Source organism: Vicugna pacos, chromosome 21 (genome assembly GCF_048564905.1).
Source record: "Vicugna pacos chromosome 21, VicPac4, whole genome shotgun sequence".
In the NCBI taxonomy this organism is placed as follows: Eukaryota; Metazoa; Chordata; class Mammalia; order Artiodactyla; family Camelidae; genus Vicugna; species Vicugna pacos.
In genome coordinates, this window is record NC_133007.1 from 5,223,741 (window position 1) to 5,245,754 (window position 22,014).

General features: G+C 35.9%; 1 protein-coding gene across 1 annotated transcript in view; it reads left to right on the forward strand.

Moving 5' to 3' along the window:
- Nucleotides 1-2,550: 2,550 nt before the first annotated feature.
- SHCBP1L (SHC binding and spindle associated 1 like) overlaps nucleotides 2,551-22,014 on the forward strand; it is a 31,324-nt gene continuing 11,860 nt past the window's right edge. Inside the window, exons 1-5 of the mRNA XM_072945969.1 lie at nucleotides 2,551-3,057; nucleotides 4,548-4,697; nucleotides 13,000-13,214; nucleotides 13,963-14,049; nucleotides 14,121-14,339. Coding sequence (XP_072802070.1) covers nucleotides 2,632-3,057; nucleotides 4,548-4,697; nucleotides 13,000-13,214; nucleotides 13,963-14,049; nucleotides 14,121-14,339 — 1,097 coding nt within the window. The 5' untranslated portion in view covers nucleotides 2,551-2,631. The remainder of the gene's footprint in view (nucleotides 3,058-4,547; nucleotides 4,698-12,999; nucleotides 13,215-13,962; nucleotides 14,050-14,120; nucleotides 14,340-22,014) is intronic.

Here is a 22,014-nt window from a genome sequence, read left to right on the forward strand (position 1 = left end):
AAATTTCTTCCTGGCCACCAGTCCAATAAATAGGGTTAAGATACAACATAACCCAGCCAGAGAAGTGCTGGGTCTGCTAATGGAGGATGAGGATGCTGAAGGAGTGGCCAATACCTACTGGCAGGAGTCGGGAAAGTTTATATGGGAATGGATACTGAGGGCGATGGACTGGAGAGCAGAATATAAAGTTGGATAAAAGAGAGTTTATCAGTATGGTTAGAATTCAACTCCTTATATACGTCAAGTATGTGACCCTTTGTGATAATGGCTTTTGCATGTCTTTCCAACCTGACGTTGTGTCCCAGTTTGCCCCCTCTATTCCAGCAATACCAAGCTACCGAGGTCAAGTTATATTTAGCCCTCTGTAAAACCACTAACAACTCTCTCTGCCTAGAATGTTTACCCTACTCCATTCCCCATTCTACCCCTGCCTTAGGTGCCTACAGCCTTCTATTTTATAGCACAGCCCATCTGGGAATCTTATCTGCTAATGGGAGTAGAAGTTAATACATCTTTTCCGGAAACAACTTGGCAATACTGGGAGCCTTAAAGCGATTCAGGAATTCCATTTTTCCCTGGGAAGGGTGAAATCTGAAATTTTCAAAAATTTATGAACAAAGATAAAAATGGCATACTTATTATTATAAAAATTAATGTAACCCAAATATCTGAACATACAGGTTTATGGAAATTACATCCATACAAAAATTGTGTGTAGCTACTGAAAATGATGTGTTTTAATAATTCATAATAAGAAAATGCTTATGATAAACTAAATGAAAAACAAAATGAAGTTATAGGATCAAAACTTTGTAATAATGTGATAGGAAAAAGTACTGAAAAAAAATGACAAAATCTAACAGTAGTTATTGCCAGGCACTGGAAGTACAAGGTATTTAAATTTTCTTCTTTCTTCTTTAAATTTTCTTCTTTCTTATGCTTTTCTGTATTGCCCAGATTGGCTCAGAGAACAGATACTACTTTCATAATCAAGACTCAGCTTAAGTATCACTTCTGAAAAGAAAAGTCCTTTTTTCCCAAAATGTGGAAAATATATATATATATTAAAACTTACATATGTATATATAAGCTTTTTACCATAGTCCTAACCAAATACAATTATCTATTCACCCATCTGCACCCTTCACTATGATTATGTAGATAGAAATTTTGTCTTTTATTTCTATAAATTTAGCATCTATGCATTGCCTGGCATATAGCAGTTTCCTAAAAATTATTTGCCATCTTTTCTTTTTTCTTTCTTTTTTTTTTTTAACTGGGAGGTTGCTGTTGGCTTTGCACTTTTGACTAGGACAAATGGTCTCTATTATTCTGAACCTAAGAACAAACCCAAAATTTATTAAAAACAAAACTTTTTGAAGAAATGCTGGAATAATCGATTTTACTTTTAGTGAGTGAAATCTTTTTTTTTTCCTCCAAGCCCAGGATTTCTGACAAAAGAAATAAACTTGGAGTCAAACATGATGAATGTTGCAATTATTCCCTGAACTATAGTAACACGATATTAATACTAATATTTTCCTCAAAATAAACTCCAGATTTAACACAGTGTCCTTCCAGATGAGGGTGAAGGCAGGCAGGTGTTTCCCCAGTGCTGCTCTTTTCCGTGGGAGCTGTCAGCCCCAGGGCGGTACTCCACAGCTGGACTGTAAACAAAAGCTTTTCCAATTGGCTCAACGTACGTTCAATAGCAAAATAACAGAAAGGAGTGGCCTCTGTTCTCCAAAATGTATTATCTTGGGCAGACTTTCACTGTGAAAGTCTTCACAGTTTGCACACATTTCTCCCAGCTGGACGTTTACGTCCCGATTAACAATTACATAATGTAATCTTTCATGTGAGAATTTTGAGCAGCACAACAGGGACATGGAAAGAGACTAATCTAAACTTCTTGGCAGAGAGTGAGTGTCTCGCTTAACATGTGAAGGAAACTTTATTTTGGGAACCGTGTGAATACGTCGGGGGAAGCCTAGGTCGCTGGATTTGGCACTAGAGTTTCCTCTAGTAAGAACCAGAAGGTTCCAGTTACCGCTGCCTCCCAGAATAAAAATAAATTTTCTTTCAGGCTGTGTCTTGCGCAGATACGAGTGTGCGGAGGGCTAGGTACCTACGTGTGTTAGGTCATGATGAACTGGAGGGTGACTCACAATCACCCTGAAGATGTGTGAGATCCTATGAAAACTCTCTCGGGGGAAGAATTCCGCGTCTGCACGGCTCTAAAGGGAGAGAGGTGAGGTCGGATCGCGCGCCCACGGCGCGAGCATCACGGAGCTGCACCGCCGCCCCCCGGGCTCCACGCGCTCCTCCCCGGGCCCGCCCGCCCTCGCCCCGCGCCTCCCCCGCAACGGCCCGCCCCCGCCCTCAGGCCGCGCCCGGCCAACAGCTCGCTCGGAACCTTCCCCTTCACCGTTCCTCGTCACGCCCCAAAGCATCCCTGCCCGCCCCCAGCCCCCAGCGTCACCCTCCGGCATCTCCGCCGGCGCCCGACACCCCATCCCCCAACTCCCCGCGGGCGCGCGACGCCCTCGAGCCGCCGCCGCCCATTGGCCCGCGCGGAGCAGGTGGGAAAATTGGCCAACGGCTGCGGCCGGTCCTGAGGGTGGCGAGGGGATGGCGTCGGGACCCAGGCCCGCGGCGCCTGACGACTCGGTCCGCACGACCAGCCCAGGCCGGCGAGGCGACAAGGTTGTCTCCGCGCCCACCGGGGACCTGGCGGCGGCGGCGGCGGCGGCGGCGGCGGGGAGCCTGAAGAGAACCGCGTCCCCGGTGCGGTCGGTGGTGGCGTCCCCGCGCCCGGTGAAGGGGAGGGCGGGCCGGGAGGCGGCGCGGCGGCGGCTGCAGCTCCCGCCCGTGTCTCAGGCCGAGGGCCCGGGAGAGGGGCCGCGGGAGGAGGATGAGGAGCCCCTTCTCTCGGTGCCGGAGGAGGATGACGCGGAGGCGCGGCCGCTGCCCCCGGTCTGCGTGTCCCCCATGAGGGGGATGTGGCGGGACGAGAAGGTGGCGCTGTACTGCGACGAGGTGCTGCGGGGCTGCAAGGTGAGGAGGCGGAGAGGGCAGCGGGCGGGAACCCGCACGCGGGGAGGCGGGGCCCCCTCTTACGGCGGTGCGGGTACAGGGGGCACAGGGAAAACCTGCGTTTCGAAAGACCACATTTACTGCACATTTCCAGGGCCCTGTTGAAGGAGTTACAATTAGATTTTCCTTCGGACAGCATGCATCAGTTAAGGGGACCGCTCTAATGGAGTGTTTTCTGGTTATCTGAAGACAGATAGTCCTTGTCGTCGCCCAAGTATGCGTCTTAGTGTTTTAATTTAACAACCTGTGCCCAAACATAAGGACAAGATTACTCAGCCTTGACTTTTTCGCTACAATACTAAAAACGTTTAGTCTAGGATGTGTAGTGAGGTTTTGTAAAAGATTACCTACCTACCTGGTGAATGGAACAGATATTGTATGTTTCTACCGTATTTTTATTTAAAGTGTAGCAGAAGAATTTGTGTAGGAGGATTCCGTTGCACTGATGTTTATAAAACTTAAAAACTAGAAACTAAATTTCTAACTATGAGCGTAGTAAAGAATTTGTGATGGCTTCATATAATGGAAAACCACGCAGTTCTAAAAATTATGTTTTCAGGACCTATAGATATGCTTATGCTATAATGTTAAATAAAAAAAAGATTAAACATATGATTCATGTGTGTGGTTGAATAAATATATAGAAAAAAGACTGGAAGGAAATGCACCAAAACATCAGCAATGGTTTTTCTGGCTGCCAGGATTAGGGGTAATTTTTGTTTCCCTTATGTTAATATGTATTTTTTAGATTGTCTGTAGGTTAAACATTTTATAATCAGAAGAAAATTTTATTTTTAAAAATGCCATTACCATAATAACACTAGGGTGGTATTTAACGACCAACGTATATCTGATACTGAGTGTTGGAGAAGGTTAGATCTCTTAAAGCCAATTGAAACACATTGATATAAATTACTGTGTCATTAATCAGGCAGGGTCTAATGATTGAGTTTCATAATAGCTTACATTATTTATCATCCTGAGGGTAGCTGAATTTAAATGTAGAAAGTCAAATGGACAGATATTTATTGAATGTTTAATGTGCTCATTTGTTTTATAGCTTGGATTTCTATTTTAAATTTTTATGTACTGAATAAATTTTAAATAGGTCATTACATCTTTGAAGTTCAGAAAAAATAATTAAGTTTTTAAGATGACAAGTATTTTTTATATGTATAGTTACAGTATTTTTGTCCAGTGGATTAATAAAACAAATTATTTAAAACTTAAATAATAAGTAGATGTCTCACCTCTGAATTACTCCACTGAGGGACTAGATCTCTTTTAAGTTTAATTTTTTAATATTCATGATATTTTCCATTAACTATAGATTTAGTTAAAATCTGTTATTTTCCAGGTTTTTCATTATTTAAGGATATACTGGTCTCATATTTAAATAATAAAAATATTTATTTATAAATCTATAATTTCATATTTTTTTCTTCTGCTAGGCAGAAGATGCTGATGACGCTATGAGTAAATACCTATCAGAAAAATTAAAGTTGAAAGACAAATGGCTTGGGGTCTGGAAGACTAATCCTGAGTTATTCTTTATGAAATATGAAGAAGCTTCTATACCTTTTGTTGGTATACTGGTTGAGGTAAAAATTTTCACCTGACCTTTCTTCTTTGCATGAAATTATCAGTTCTTTTTAAGACCAAATATCACCTTATTAATTTGGGGCTTTGATACTTAAACAGAAGTTGACAAAAGTTTACTCCTACTTTAAGTTTTTAAGCAAATAGGATTTAAAAAAAAGGTAAGGAGGGATATTAGCACCCATTTTCTTATAGACAGTTATTAAATCTAATGGTACCAGATAATATCAATTAGTCTAGATTTAATTGATGAAATACCATAAAAATAACAAAAATGCTTTTCTTAAAAATTAGTAACTTAAGCTTTAACTATTTGCACCTCTTTTCTCATTATTTCTCTTTAATCTTCATTTATCTGAATTATGAGGTTTAGTTAGAGAAAGAAAGAAAATGGATCAGAAAACTGTTGGTAAAATCTGAAACTTTTTCCTATGAAAAGTGCCCTTTTATTACAATGCGTCTACTTCCAAGACCTCATCTGATAAACTTTTGCTTTTAAAGGTCTGTAGGTTAAATACTGTGGCATATTTGACATCATAAATTTGATTCCTCTAAAAGTCAATATCCTTGTATAAAAATTAGTATCACAAATCACCTCATAGATATTTCAAATCTGTGGTTTTGGTGACAAGAAAAATTTATGTTTGAAACTCATTACATTGCACACTACCTTAAAACAATTCAATTCTATGCTTTATGGAAAAGTAAATTAGTGGTATTTTACAATAAAAGGTAGCATACATTCAGTCATAGAGGCCACAAAGGAATATGAAAGAGTCCTGGGATTAATTTTCCAGTAATGCTCTGTTTTTAGTGTTTCTTTGAGGATTGCTCAACTTCAGATTTTGAGTAGATTTTGTTGAGAACTTTTATAACTTCTTTGGAATTTTTTCATGTGGATAAAATAAGAGGAGATGGACAGTATCGGTGTCTTTAACATTTTTTTTTTAGCAGTTTAGGTTTTTTTTCAGTCAAGTTTTATGATGAAGCCCAATATGTACAGCACATTAAAACAGAACATTATTGTCTGAAGTGTGGGATGGTATCCTAGCCATTGCTTGGTTTCTCTCTCAACATTGCATGATAGTCCTTTCTCCATAAAACCTTTCACGATCCCTAAAGTTACATGGAAATTCACTGGGTTAGGTTATCTAAAAATTCTATCAAGTTCTAAGATTTTACATGCAATACATTGATTATTTGCTCTCTTTTTTGGTCCAAAAGTAACAAGCAAGATTACAGGTAATTAGATTGCTTTAAAATCCTCTAGGAGATGCTAATGTCCTTTAAACATTAGAGAAGTGGGAAGAAAAGAACAGAAGAAAAGGCAGAATATAGTATATCGACAGATTCTAATTCTTTGAATTATAAGGCAGTGAGACTAGCCCTTGGGACCTCTTAAGATTATGCTGCACAATTCAGACTTTGTTGTTCTGTCTGCCTCTACTTTAGTCTTATGTGGATTGAAATATCAGCAGTGGTATATAATGCTCCTTGTTCCGAAGTCACAATAATTTATTCCTGTGGACCTCACTCTCTGTCTTTACTTTAGATGCTGTATTAGTTTTCTATTTCTGCTGTAACAAACTACCACATATTTGGTGGCTTAATACAAGTTTATCATTTCACAGTTCTATAGGAAAGGAATCTTACATGAGATTATCTGGGCTAAAATCAAGATGTAGGCAGGGCTGTATTCCTTTCTGGAGGCTCTAGGTAAGAATGTTTCCTTGCCTTTTCCAGCCTATAGAAGCTGCCTGCATTCCATGACTTATGGCTCCCTTTCTCCATTTTCAAAGTCCTTCTTACACTGTATCTCTGTGGTTCTCTGCAGTCTAGAAAGATGCTTCCATTTAAAAAGATTCATGATTAGAATGGGTCGAGCTGGGTAATCCAGGATGACTTTCCCATCTCAACCCCTTAACCTTAATTGTAATCTGCAGAGTCCCTTTTGCCTGATAAAGTAATATATTCACAGGTTCTAAGTATTAGTCGACCATCTGGGAGCCATTATTCTGCCTACTACACAGATCCATACGACCAACAAACAAATTTTTAAAATTTTGGAAGTATTATAGTTGATTGGAAGGACATATCCTTAATCTTGGTTACAAAGTGGGCCAGATATTAAGGAAACTTTTATAAGCTCTGTAGAAAGCAATTTGTCAAAATACATTAAGAACTTTAAAATAGTTTACTCATTGTAAGTTATTTCTCAATAAAGCTGGAAAAAATTAAAATAATAAAAACAAATAAGTAGGTCCCACTGCACAGAAAAATAAATAGATAAAAATTTAAAGGTTCACTTTATTTCTAGAAATTCGTTCTATGGAAATCAGAAATGTATAAAAAGATTTATGTGTTTAAGTTGATCACTGTGATATTTATAAAATTAAAAGCTGGGAACACCATGAAAGTTTAATAATAAGATACTGGTCAAATAAATGATGATATATCTAAGATAGGATATCATGTAGTTATAAAACTTACAACAAAAAAATCATTTGGAACATTTTCACTGTGTATGTTAAATAAAACAGAAGATGCAAAACTAGATATACAATGTGATCCAGCTAAAGTTCATAGGAATAAAACTGGAAGATAAAGAGCAAAAGATTAACAGTGGTTATTTTTGGTGATAGCATTATGTTTGATTTTTTAAAATTTTGTACAAAAGCATGTCTAGTCACCATCAGTAAGCTTTTTTGTACATACTCATCCTCACCTTTTGGGCAATATGCTTTAGTATTTTGTTTATATCCCTCGATCAGGCTTTAATGTTTAACTTGCAGATATTTAAGGGAATTCTCAGTGGATTCTGGAAACTGGTTATTTACTGGATTCTACTATATCATGGTTCTAAAGAGGAAGTAGGCCCTTTGAAACTCTAGTAATAGACTCCCTGGTTGTAAAGCCTGTTGTATAACTTGCTTTCTGAACAAATGGGAAGGCATTTAAATTCACATTTTAGACTGCTGGGGACCTTCTCTTCCCTCCAGCTGCTGTCCTGTCTCTCTCCTTTGTTTCACTGTAGAGGCCCCCAAATAGTTACATTAAATGTCTCAGTTTGCTTACCTCCTGCCTATCCATTGGTTGTTAAATGTTTTCTTAGTTTTGTCAGAGTTAAACATGCACAGTTTATAGAGTCAGAATTACAATTTTTGTTACAAAATGATGTGGTTACCCAACCTCTCTCCACCCTCTGCTGCCATTTCTTGTATTTTCCAGATGCAACGAATTTCAATCAATTATTATAATATTAATTCTCCATCTCCAAGTATCATGCTTATATTGCTCCTTAATTTCTCTGTTTTAGGTTTTACATATAGCTTCCACTATGAAAAATGGGTAACACGTTTATATACCATTGCCACTATCATTCCCTGTTCCACCTTATACTCATATTTTTCACATGCTCATGTTCCCAAAATACCTATATAATAATTTTTATTTGACCAGATACTCAGTCTTTACCTTCATAGATAGATAGTATTCACCTCACAGATAAAGCATTTAGTATACTATGGTTAATTTTTCTTTCCTGAACATTAGGAAGAAATTTCCTTGAGTTAATAACCTTGTTTTTACATTGTGTTTAGTTTTCTCACCAATTTATCCCCAAACTCTTCCTTAATTATGTAAATCTTCAGCATGTTCAAACATAACTATCAGTTTTGTCTTCTTAAAGAAGGTATCTCTTGCATCCTTCTGATCTACAATCTGGATTGGTGATCTGTAGACCTACTGGATAGCTTTTGGGGTTTCCTTCCATCATCATTCTAGAAATTCTTTTCATCATTCTCTTGTGTAAATAACTTATTTCCCAAAATTCCTGTCTTCTTTTTTTTCTTAGTTTATTCTCTTGTTTTGGCCAAGGATCTTACCCTAATAGCTTCAAGGGTAAGGGCACAAACTAGATAAAATTATTGTGATCTTGTATACTTGAAAATATTTTTATGGAATCTTCATATTTATTTGATAAATTGACTGAGTACAAGAATTCTAGGTTTGATTTCATGCCCAGAATTTGTAAAATACTATTCTACTGTCTTCAGGCTTCCAGTGTTGTTGGTTGAGAATCCAGTAATATTGATTTTTTGACGATACTTCTTTTCTCCTGTCTGACAACTTGTGGTATCTTCTCTTGTATCATCCCCAGAGTCCTCCACCAAAATGACAACAAAGGAATTTCTTAAAGGTTGCCCAAGGACAAGAGATGGAAAAGGAGGCAGTAGCAACACAATTTAGAAGGTGTAAAACATGTAAATAAATGACAGCTGACTTGGTAGAGCTAAGAAAGTGAATTCTAAGTTGCAGACGGGAAAGCCAAAAAAAAAAAAAAAAGCAGCTTCATTTACACTGTAAAACCCCAAAGGCTTAAGAATTGACTATACTTACAAGTTGGATTGGGTTGAAGAGGGAGCTTAAATTCAAGAAGAATTGCTTGAAAGCTATTTAAGAAACAGGGACTTGAGTTTCCAGAAAGATGGGAGTAGACATACTTTTCCCTTTCTTTCGTATCAAGTACAACTAAAAACTCTGGACTATACATATAAACAACTATAAGATCTGAAAGTTGGAGAGAAGGCAGGTAGGCCAGGGACCTTGTGACTTAGGGAATGACATGATGATGAGTTCCCTAGGCGTTGCCTCATATATCCTAAACTGGGTACCAGAGGAGTGGGAAATCTGGAAACAACAGGTGTAGGGAAAAAGAGAGGTCCCTCCAAAAGCCTGCTTTCTCTAGTCAAAGTCAGGAAAAGGGTAGCCAAACACCACAGAAAAAAACTGCTGCCTCTCACTTCCGTCCTTCAAGAAAAGGCCAAGAGAAGAGCCTAGACTTCCAACCTTGCCAAGCTGTAATAAGGCGCACTAGCCCTGCTGCCAGAGTGATACTAGAGGAAACCTAGTGGGCAGAAGGTTGGGGGCTGGGTGGTAAGGAACTTTCCCTGCTCCCCACGGTGTAGACTACACGGGAAGCCTGGACTCTGTCCACCCTCTGCAGGGGTGGTGTCAGAACAGACCTAGTGGAGAATCAGTACTTTGACCACCACCCCTGGATGTCAGTGGAGACAATGTGATGGGCAGTAATAAGGTGCTCCCCCTGTCTCTCTGCCAGGGCGGTGTCAGTGGAGGCCTAATGGAGAATCTGAGCCCCCACCCCTGAATAGCATAATGAGCAGACACTTTACCCCTCAGTGTCAGAGGCTGAGTGGAGAATCTGGACTTCCGTCCCCATCTGGCAGTAACAAGGTGGTAACCTCTTTTCCAAGCCAGACTGGTGTCAGAAGAAGAATGATAAAAGATTTAAATAAGATCACGACTCATAATACTCAAAATGTCCAGGTTTCAATAGAAAATCACTTGTTATTACTTCTCAATCACTCCTAAGACTCAGGAAGATCTCAACTTGAATGAAATAAAACAATAGATACCAACACTGAGATGACACAGATGTTAGAATTATCTCACAAGGATTTTAAAGCAGGCATTGTAAAAATGCATCAGTGAGCAATTACGAACACATGCTAGAAAAATGAAAAAACAAATCTCTGCAAGGAAATAGAAAATCTCTGCAAATAAATGAAAGACAAAGAAAAACCAAAGTTTTAGAACTAAAAAAATATAATAACTGAAATAAGAAACTCGTGGCTGCACTCAACAGAAGAGTAAAGAAAAAGGAAACTGGACTTGAAGATGGAATTACAAATGACCTCACTGAACCTCCTAGAGAAAATAGGCTGAAAAAAAAAATGAACAGAGCCTCAGGGACACGTTGGACTATAACAAAAGACCTAACATTCATGTCTTCAGAGTCTTAGAAGAAAGGAAAAAAGGTTGGGCTGAAAAAAAAAAAAAAAAGGGAAGTAATGGCTGAAATTCCCCAAACTTGGCAAAAGACAAATCTACAGATTTACAAAGCTAGCTTGAGAAGTATGGTTAAGGATGGGAGTATCCCACTGGAAAGAAGGGAGTAAGTGACAGTGACAGTCTACTGGTACTGAATGTTAGGATCCTTTGCCTTCTACTCCAGTTCTGCTTCTAGAATAGAGGCAGCTAAGATATATCCCTCTGGGCATGAGAGTTGGAAGATTTTTCTATGGTCAGTTCAAAAGAAAAGACCCAGAGTACCAATATGTGAAGTTCCCATGGAAAACATCCTACAGTGAATCCAGAGTAGACGTGTTCCACTCACACACACAGACCTTCCAGTTACCTTTATAGTGCTCCACTCTTAAATATGAGCAGACAGAAGGGTCACCAGACATTTGAGGAAACTCTAATATCAAAAGGGTGGTTAAAATAGCAGAAAAGACATTTGGAAGAAACATGATAAGGAGAAGATAAATACACACATATATAAAACTGTATTCTCAGAAAAGATAAAGCATTCATGAAACAAGAACTGGAACCGATATGATGGGAAAATTCCAAGAAAGGAAGAGAGCTTTTGGAAATTAAAAATATGATAGCAGAAGTGAAAACCTTTAGTTTTAGAAGGATTAGAAGCACTAGAAGATAAAGTTGAGTAAATCTCTCATAAAGTAGCACTGAAGGCCTAAGAAATGAAAAGAGAGGAGAGTAATTAGGGGATCAAGTCCAACATCCAAATAAATGTTCCAGAGAGAGAACATGAGGGGAGGAGAGGAGGAGGAGAAGGAAGTAGGAGAAGTAGGAAGAGGAGAAAACAAGAATAACAGGGGAAAACAAATTGTCAAATCATGAAAGTTTCCCAGAGCAAAAGGATATGAATTTCTAGATTGAAAGGTCCCACTAGTTGTCTAGCACAGAGTGAAATTTGAGAATATGAAGGCCGAAGAGAAGGTCAAGGAATATTAGAGAAACAATAGGTTCATGTAAATGGTCAAGAGGCAGAATAGCATTGGACATCTCAACAGTAACTTTAAAAGGCTAAGAAGATGTATTTTCAAGAAAAGTGGTATTCTAACTTAGAATTCTATGCTACCAGTTAAGTATAAGAGTAGGAAAAAAGTTTTCCCTTTTCAAGGATGCCACATAGTTGGGATCACATGGTATACAACCTTTTCAGATTGGTTTCTTTCACTTAGTAACATGTATTTAAGGTTCCTCCATATCTGTTCATGGCTTGATGGCTCATTCCTTTTTAGCACTGAATAATATTCCATTGTCTGGGTGTACCACAGTTTATCCATTCTTCTATGAAGGACTTAACTGGTTATTTCCAAGTTTTGGCAGTCATTAATAAAGCTGCTATAAGTAACGTTAGGTAAATAAATTCTACCTAAAAATAATTTTACTGGATGTGTACTTAATAAATTTCAAAATTGATTATTGGAAGTGTTTGTTTTTTCAGCTTTGTGATATAATTGAAAAAATTGAAAGATAAGGTGTATAATGTGATGATTTGATATAAATACATATACATTGTGAAAGGATTTCCCCCCATTAAATTAACTAACACATCTATCACTTCACATATTTACCCTCTCTTTTTTAGTGAAAACATTTAAGTTCTCTCTTAGGAAATTTCAAATATACAATATAATATTATCAACTATAGCCACTATGTTATATATTAGGTCCTCAGAAAAATTAATTACTTATACTAAATATTAACACAAAATTAAAAATTAACAGAAATTGGTAAAAGGGTACAAATTTTCAGTTATAAGTTATTAATTTTTAAAGCTACTGTCAACTCTGGTTCTCAGGCACTGGTTTTCAGACATGCTGGAGGTTATCACTATATTTTGGTGAAATGAGACAAGTAAACAATATAGTGTGTTGTTTATGAAGCTAAATTTATTCAATTTCAGGACTTTACTCTTTGATTATGTTCTTTCTACTTTTTTTGGTATTTGATTGCTCCTTCTTTTACAAATAATGTAATATAAATAGTAGGATTTTTAAAAACATACTTTCATGGCAAAATCAGTCAAAAAATTTTTGTAATTCTACTGTTTTATAAAATCCAAAAATCTGGAAACTCAAACTTAGGCAATTCCTCTCATGAACCTTAAAAACTAACATAATTTAGTCTATCAAAATTCATCAAATTGTACATCTAAAACATGTGTAGTTTACTATATAGGAATAATACCACAATAAAGGTGTTAAAAAAACTAATGTTATTTAAGAAGTAGGGCTTGAAAAGTTGTATTGACATTTTATTTAACATTGATCTAATTATTATTATGTATATTGATCGTTAGAGAAGTCATAAAAACTTAAAAGAAGAAATTTTAAGTGGCTCATACATGAGATAGAATCCTTGTGGTTTACTTTCACATGTAATTACAAATTTTATCACATTTATCTTAGGTGACTTGTAAACCATGCCCAAGCTCATCATCTTGTTTCAATGTTACTGTTTCTGTTGCTGAGCCCTTTTCTTCTAACGTTGCAAATCTTCCAAGGAATTTGGTCAATGAGGTTTTGGAAGAGCTAGAGCATAATGTGCCTCTCTCGGAAGTGCACCCTGTGGAAGGACAAGATTCTGCTTTACATGACATTGCTTTGGCCTTGGAAGTCGTAAGGTATTAGAGCTTCTTACTTCTTCAAGTTCTCACATTCAAAAAGTTAACTTAATCTGTAAGTTTTATTCATACAGGCACTTTATTTGATTTAATTTTGTTGCTGAATTCATCCGTTTTTAGTGAATATATTTGTAACTCTTACTTGAAACATTTTCTCTTGCAGAAGTATTATATATGGGCAATGAAGTTTGCAATTTTTTGATATTATATGTTACGAAAATTGAGTTTTAAAAAGTTCTGGAAATATGTAACACTAAATTCTGTTCATATTTAAGCTTCTTAAATATATTAGATTTCATTTTTCACATTTAAAGTCATTACAGATACTAGATACCATCATCCCCATTACAAATTGATATCATTTGAGAGAGTTATCCATGAATATAGTAAAGAATATCTGGGGGCATGCTTTTATTTTTTCAATGCTCCCTCAACAATACACAATACAATTATATCTCAAGTATTATTTCTTTGGTAAACAAAATCATAGCCACAATCTATGAAATTTGGAACTTGAATTTTACAATCCCACTTCAAGAAACATCTTATCTGTAATAACCTAAAATAGAATCCAGATCTATTTTTTAAAGTTTTACTTTTAATATTAGTTCACTGAAAGATCATTTTAAAATATTTTTCTTAGCAATTAAGATTCATATAAAGATTTCTGACATCAGAATGTCTTTTTAATTCTGAACCTGCTGCTGGCTGATTTTGATCACTGTCACCTCAATTTGATTTATCATAGGTTTTTTTATGAATTTCTTTGGAGGGACTGGGATGATGAAGAAAGTTGTGAGAATTACGCTGCTTTGATTGAAGAAAGAATTAATTTGTAAGTATAGCTAAAAACTTACTCATCACATTATATAAGATAGATGTTGTAACTGTACTGTTACTTTTCAGGTGGTGTGATATGCAAGATGGAACAATACCTGGTCCTATTGCACAACGTTTCAAAAAAACTTTGGAGAAGTATAAAAACAAGCGTGTTGAGCTCGTTGAGTATCAGAGCAATATTAAAGAAGATCCATCTGCAGCAGAGGCTGTTGAATGCTGGAAAAAATACTATGAGATAGTAATGCTCTGTGGATTATTGAAAATGTGGGAAGATTTACGTCTCCGGTAATAACTTGCTCTATTTTAAATGGAAACAAAAAGATTACATGGTCATTCTTTTATCGTATCACTTAACTTGTCATATATGTTACCCTGATTGAAATAGATTATTAAAGTAGATGTCCAGTTTCTCAGGTAAGCACAAAGTGCAGCTACCAACTTTGGAAAATTATTTTTATATTAGCTGAATTCACTGAAATCATTGCTTTGGATTTTTTTGATGAAAAAAAAATCTCATACCAAGATTTAAAAAAGAAAAAAAAGAGAAAAATTTTCATAAATCTAGTTTTTTCCTTACCTTTTTTCTTTACCTTCTTTTCTCCTCCTCCTCCTTTTCCTCCTTCTGCTTCCTCCTAATCTTCCTTCTCTTCTCTTCTTTTTCCTCTTCTTCTCCTTCTTGACTTTGGCCAGAACATAGGAAAAGAGTAGTTAGACCTTCTCCACATGTAATATGCAAAGTAGATAGAGAGTTGACTAAATTGGCTGTCTCATAATTTCTTCTTTTCTAACCGAAATAAGTTAGTAAGTTGTTTTTGATGATAAAACAATGCAGATTTAAACAGCGTCATTCTCCAGAATACTTCCAACTGTATTAAAATACGTATTTACATTACTGTGCAGTAAAGTATATATTTCTGTCTTTATTTTAAGTTGAGAGGAAACAAGAAGTCTTGCTCATGCTCCCAAAATTATGGAAAATCTTGAGTGCAGCCAAAGGACTTAACAACTGTTTCATACGTAATTGTTAAACTCCTTCCTTGTGTTCCACCTTGACTCATTCTTTGCCTTAGGAATTCTGAGCCATATTTTATTTGTCTTAACTATTAATTATTAGCCTAAATCTTTTTGCATTTTCTTTCCAGTTTGACCTTTTAAGAAAATCACTAACAGTCTCATTCTAGTGCCTGTTTCTGACGTTTCATTGTTAATTTGGATTCCTGTGTGATAAAACCTTAGGATTACTTTGGGAAATTAGCATAGGTAAGATTTTTGAAATCCACTTATCTAGAAATCCAGATTCAAAAAACCCTGAACTTTCTTCAATACAAGCCTTATCATCACTTGGCTTTAGATTCTAATGGTGAAAGGCAACACAGAGTTCTGTCATCTTAAAAGTTATAATCACAGAAAATCTCATTATGGGCTGGTGGTCAATTGGTCAAACCCTTCCATAGATAACAATTGTGAAATCAGGACAAAACATTAAAAGTCTCCACCTATTTGAAGGTACTACGAAATGACCAGAAGCAGGCAGCAACCAGAAAAGTTTATCCTTAAAACGTATTTATCCTTGGAATGGGTAAGAAATGGGAACTTGTGGCTTTCTTGTCTAATGGTCATCAGTTCTCAGATCTGGCAGCAAAGAATGCAGTCTAACTGTTTCAAGGTGTCAGAGGACAGAGTTCAGGCTGGCAGGGCAGCTGGAAATTTAGTTAGGATATTCTGAAAGTGGGAGAACTGCAGAAAGGGTGAGACCTCAAATTTGAGCATAAAGTCTGCTTAGCTCCTTGGCTGCCCACTAAACTATGCTAGCAGTGACAGAGGAGAGAAATCTGGGAACTTTGCTAAATAAGGAATCATGATGTTGAAGCATGGAAATTGAGAGAACTGAGCAGAGATGTCAGCTGCTGCATACCTCTAGGGAAACATTTTGCATTTTGAAGCTAGGCAAGCTAACTGCCTGCTAGAATGCAAGACTAACAATCCTTAGAAGAACATAACACAGTCCAGAGTTACTAGGATCCAAAGATTCTCTTTGGATAGAATTATCCAGAATCTCCAGTGTTCAGCCAAAAATTAATAGACATGCAAAGAAACTGGAAAATTAGATCCATACTGAGGAAAAAGGTGAGGTAATAGAATCTGATTTTGAGTGGGCCAGATGTTACATTTGTCAGATGAAAACTTCAAAGCAGCTATCATAAGTATGTTCAAAGAGTTAAAGGAAAATGTACTGTTCATAAGTATACAGAGAATCTCAACAGAGAAATTAAAACTATAAAACAGAACCAAGGATTTCCAGATTCTGCTCTGACTTGCAAAGGGCTTATGAGTTATCACTCCTATCCTTACAAGAAAAAAGGTGAACAAACTGAAAATTACTTTCTTGGACCCATTATAGAACTGAGATCACAGGGCAAACTGCCACCCTGAAATCTGGAGAGAGAGGTAAATTCAGAGTCACAGCTAAGAACTTTTTACCTTGAACAGAACCCACCAGAGCCATAAATTGTAAGAACATTTAAATGGTAATTTTGATAGATTGCTGGAGGCTGAATGTTGACTATTTTGAGAGTGAGAAACTCCTGGAGGGCTGCTGTTCTTAGGGAGACCCCATACCTTTGTGTATTTTTACCTCTGGGAATCTCACTAGGTTCTCAGGTAAATAGCCTAGAAAGATCCCATTGTGACTCTGGCAAGGTGAAGAGAAAAGTAAGCATTTTGAAATACACCCAGAGCATGCTCCATAACAAAGATCTGCTCCCCTGGGGAAAAAACTTTTACCAGAGCTTTTTCCCACCTAGAGGAAGGGCATTTCCCTAACTCTGTCCCACTCTAGCCTGCCTATCTGGAGAAAGAGGGGATTAAGAAACACTTGTGAAGATTGTGTCCAGGGACATAGACCCCCTAAAAGACTGATACTTAATCGTAAGAGTACAGAACACTTCCTCTCTGCTAAACCTTAAAATGATACCGACAGGGCTCCAGTATAATAACTGGATTATAGTGAAAAGAGCTGCAAGACACAAAATCTTCTACAGAAGAGTTTTAAAGGAGGCCCAAAGATATAGAGGATACAGAAATATGGAAACTACTGGAATGTGAAGCCTCTGAAACCTAAAGCTGCACCAAACAAACACAGGCTATCTCCTGGTCAGATTAATATAAAACCTCACACTAAAAGCCTATCTACCTTACTTCCTATTAGTCAATACATCATGCCTGGCTTTCAACAAAAAACTGTAAGACATGCTAAAAGGCAAGAAAAAACTAAGAGGGAAAGCAAGCATATGAAACAGACCCAGGTATGACTTTGAAATTAATCAGAAAGGAAATTTAAAATAACTATGATTAATATGTTAAAGGCTTTAGTGGAAAAAAAAAAGTACACAACATGGAAGAGCAGATGTAGACAGAAGATGGAAACTGTAAGAATGAATTAAGATGGGGGAGGGTATATCTCAGTGGTAGAGTGCGTGCCTAGCATGCATGAGGTCCTGGGTTCAGTCCCCAGTGCCTCCAGTAATAAATAAATAAATAAATCTAATTGATTCCCTTCCCCCAAAAGCTCACAAAAATAATATAAAATAGTCACTTAGTAAATTTTTCCAAAAAAATTAAATCTTCAAAAAAAAAAGATAATGCTAAAAATCAAAAACATTGTAAATAGAAATGAAGAATACCTTTGAAAGACTTAATAAATGGGACACAAGTGAGGAAGGAATCAGAGAGCTTGAAGATATATCAGTAGAATTGTCTCAAACTGAAATGTAAAGAGAAAAAAGAGTGAAAGAAAAAAAAAAACAGAACATCCAAGAACTGTGGAACAGTTTCAAAGAATGTAGCTTCTGTGTAATTGGAATACCAGAAGAGAAGGGAGCAAATGCAGCAGAAAAAAAAAAAATAATAGTGGTGAAAATTACCCCCAATTAAATGCAGACACCAAACCACCAATCCAGGAGGCTTAGAGAACACCAAAGAGGATAAATGCCAAAAAATGTATAAATTAGGCAATATCATATTCAAACTGAAGGAAACCACAGATAAAGAAAAAATCTTGAAAAAAGCCAAGGGGGTAGGGGGGCAACCTTACCGATAGGTGACAAGAGTGAGAAATACAATAGATTTCTTATAAGACACCATGAAAACAAGATGAAAGCGGAATGAAATAGTCACATGTTGAAAGAAGACCATCATCTGAGAATTCTATATCCAGTGAAATTATGCTTCAAAAGTTAAGGGGAAATAGCTTTCTTAGCCAGAAAACGAAGGAAATTTGTCGCCAATAGACTGGCCCTGCAAGAAAGGCTAAAGGAAGTTCTTGAGGGAGAAGAAAAGTTATTAAAGGTCAGAAACTCAGATCTATATATACAAAAGGAGAGCTTTGGAGAAGAAATAAAAGAAGGGAAGATAAAATCCTTTCTTATTCTCAATTGGTCTGAAAGCTACCTATTTAAAATAATAGTATTTATGCTATTAGGTGATAATAGTATATGGATTGGTTAAATAAGTGACGGTAATATCAGAAGGGATGGGAGGGGAGAATTGGGAAAATACTCTATTAAAAGGCACCTGTACTGCACGTGAAGTAGTATAGTGTTATTTGAAGATGGACTTAGTTACAAATGTATGTTACCATCTATATGGCAAACTAATTTTTCTTTAAATTGATATGTTCACATGTTGATTACCCACTGTGGATTGGGTGGGTTTCCTATGGGGCCCAAATTCACATTTCACCACCGTGTGATGCACTAACAATATATGTGCTTATAATTAATCTGTTTTTCCAGTATCATTAGAATTGTTTTAAAAAACAAAGTTTTATTTTCAATTTTCAACCTCTTTACAGTTTTATTTCTTCTTGGAATGTCATTATTCTGCATGAAATAAATTCAGAATAAATTGTGCATAATTGGATGAAGGAAAGCATCACCCATATCTGGGTGAGGGAGTCGCTGAGGAAACACAGTTGTCACCCAGATTTGAATGACATGGCAAATAATGTGTTAAGAGGGTAGATAAAATGGAATCACAAAATGCTCAGCTAAAACTAGAAGAGGCAGAAAAGAAGGGGAAAAATAATAAAACAAATAGAAAAGTGTTACAAATATACTAGATATTAATCCAACTATATCAATAGTCACTTTATTTTTTATTGAAGTATAGTTGATTTATAATGTTTGTTGGTTTCTGATTGCAGCATAATGATTCAGTTCTACAGACAAATATATTTTTTTCAATTCTTTTTCATTTTAGGTTATTACATGCTATTGAATATAGTTCCCTGTGCTATACAGTAGGACCTTGTTGTTTATCTATTCTGTATATAATAGTTTGTATCTGTCAATCCCAAACTCCTAATTTATACCCCCTCCTTTCCCCTTTGGTAACCATAGATTTGTTTTTTATGTCTGTGAGTCTGTTTCTGTTTTATAAATAAGTTCACTTGTGTCACTTTTTTAGATTCCACATATAAGTGATATCATATAATATTTGTCTTTGTCAATTTTTGACAAAGGAAATGAAATGGAGAAAGGATATTCCTTTCAAAAATGGTGTTAGAATAATTGAGTATTCATATGCAAAAACATGAACTAGATACAGACCTTACACCTTTCACAAAATTAATTCAAAGTGACCCATATACCTAACTGTAAAATAAACTCTATGACTTCTAGAATAAAATAGGAGAAAAACCTGTGTGACCTTGGGTTTGGCAATGAGGAGTTTTTAGATATAACACCAAAAGTATGATCTATGAGAGAAAAAAATGATAAATTATTTTATTAAGATGAAAAAGTTCTACTCTGTGAAAGACACTTAAGGGAATGAAAAGTAAGCCATAGATCTGGAGAAAATATTTGCCAAAAGTATCTAATGAAAGACTTGTATCTAATATATATGTAAATCTCTTAAATTGCATCCATAGGTAGCAAATAGCCCAGTTAAAAATGGGAAAAGGATTTGGACACCTCACCAAAGAAAATATATAGATGGTAAATAAGCATTTAAAAAGATGGTCAACATTGTCATTAGGGGATTACAAATTAAAATAAGAATCCATTACAACCTATTAGAATGGTTAAAAAAGCAAAAAAAAAAAAACAACAAAAAAACACCAATCTGCCTATACCAATTACTGGCAAGGATGTGGAGCAATAGGAATACATTCATTGTTTATGGAAATGCAAAATAGTACATCCTCTTTGGAAGACAGTTTGGGTAGTTTCTTAAAAGCTAAACTTAGTCTAACCATACAACCCAGCAATTGTACTCCTAGTTGATATTTACCCAAATACATTGAAAACATATCCATATGAAAACCGCACAGATAAAAAAAGAATTAAGGAATCATGTGAGCAATCATATGCCAACAGATAACCTAGATCAAAAACCTATGATCAATAACCTATGATCAATATGATATCATATATCATATGATGTTGATCATATATCATATGATCAGTAACCTAAAATCTATAATCAAAAACCTGAACCTATGATCAAAAACCTAAAATCAATAACCTATGGTCACAAAACTGTCTCAGGCAAAAGCAGAGAATTTGAATGGACCTAGAGCAACTAAGGAGATTAACGAATTCAAGAAACTACTCACAGACAAAACCAAGAACCAGATGTCTTCATTGGTGAATTCTACCAAATGTTTAAAGAAAATGAATACCAGTTCTTTATAAACTTTTCCAAAAAGTGAAAGAGAAGGGAACACCTCCCCAACTCATTTTACGAAGCTACTGTTGTTACCCTGATACCAAAACTATCGAAAGACATCACAAGAAAACAAAACTACAGAAAATATTCTGCATACAGATGCAAAATTCTCAATAATACATTAACAAACTGAGTCTAGCAACATATAAAAAGAATCAGATATGACCAAGTGGGATTTATCCCAGTAATGCAAGGTTGGTTTAACATATGAAAATAAATTAATGTAATACACAATAAAGCCACATTATCATTTCAATAGTCACAGAAAAAGCATTTGATAAAATTCAACACTCACTCATGATAAAAATTCTCAAAATCTTAGAATAGAATTGATCTTTCTCAACCTGTTTTAGGTTTTTTATGAAAAACCTATAATGAACATCATACTTATTGGTGAAAGAATGAATGTTTCCCCCTTTAAGACCAGAAACAAGACAAGGATGTCCACTCTCGTCACTTCTATTCAAATTGTACTAGAGGTTTTAGCCAGAGCAGTAGTCAAGAAAAAGGAAATAAAATACCTCCAAGTCAGAAAGGAAAAGATGAACTTCTCTATTTACAAATAACAGGATCTTGTATGTAAAGAATCCTGTAATGAAATAATGCTCAGCAGTATAAAGAAATTGCTGATATACAGAATAACATGATGAATCCCAAAATAGCCTGACTGAAAAAAGACAGACACAAGAGAGTACATACCATCTTCCACTTTAAAATTCTCTTTAAAAATTCCAAGAAAGGGAAATCTATGACAGAAAGCAGGTCAGTGGATTTCTGGGAGTTTGTGTGGAGGACTGACTGCAAAGATGCATGGGGAGTTTATCTGTGATGGGAATATTTTGTATCTTGATTATTATGAGTTAAATGGGTGTATACATTTGTGAAATCTTATAGAATGGTTTACTTAAAATAGGGTACAATTTTTAAAAATCTGATAAATGTCCTTTAATTTTAAAACTAGGATTGTATCATAAACTACTGGGTTTCCTGCATGCATGATGTTTTTCTTTTTGAACAACTAATAATTAGGTATATGGTGAAAAATCATGAATATTTTTCTTTCTCAAAATCAAAACCACTTGCTTAAATTGGTGTAAAAATGCTAAATGGCTTTGATTTTGAAGTATTAAGTCAAACTTTTGCTTTGGAGGACATTGCTAATATCTTGGAATTTGAAATTTAATAATTGGCATGATAAAGTTTTAAAAGCAACTTCCTGAAATGTTAA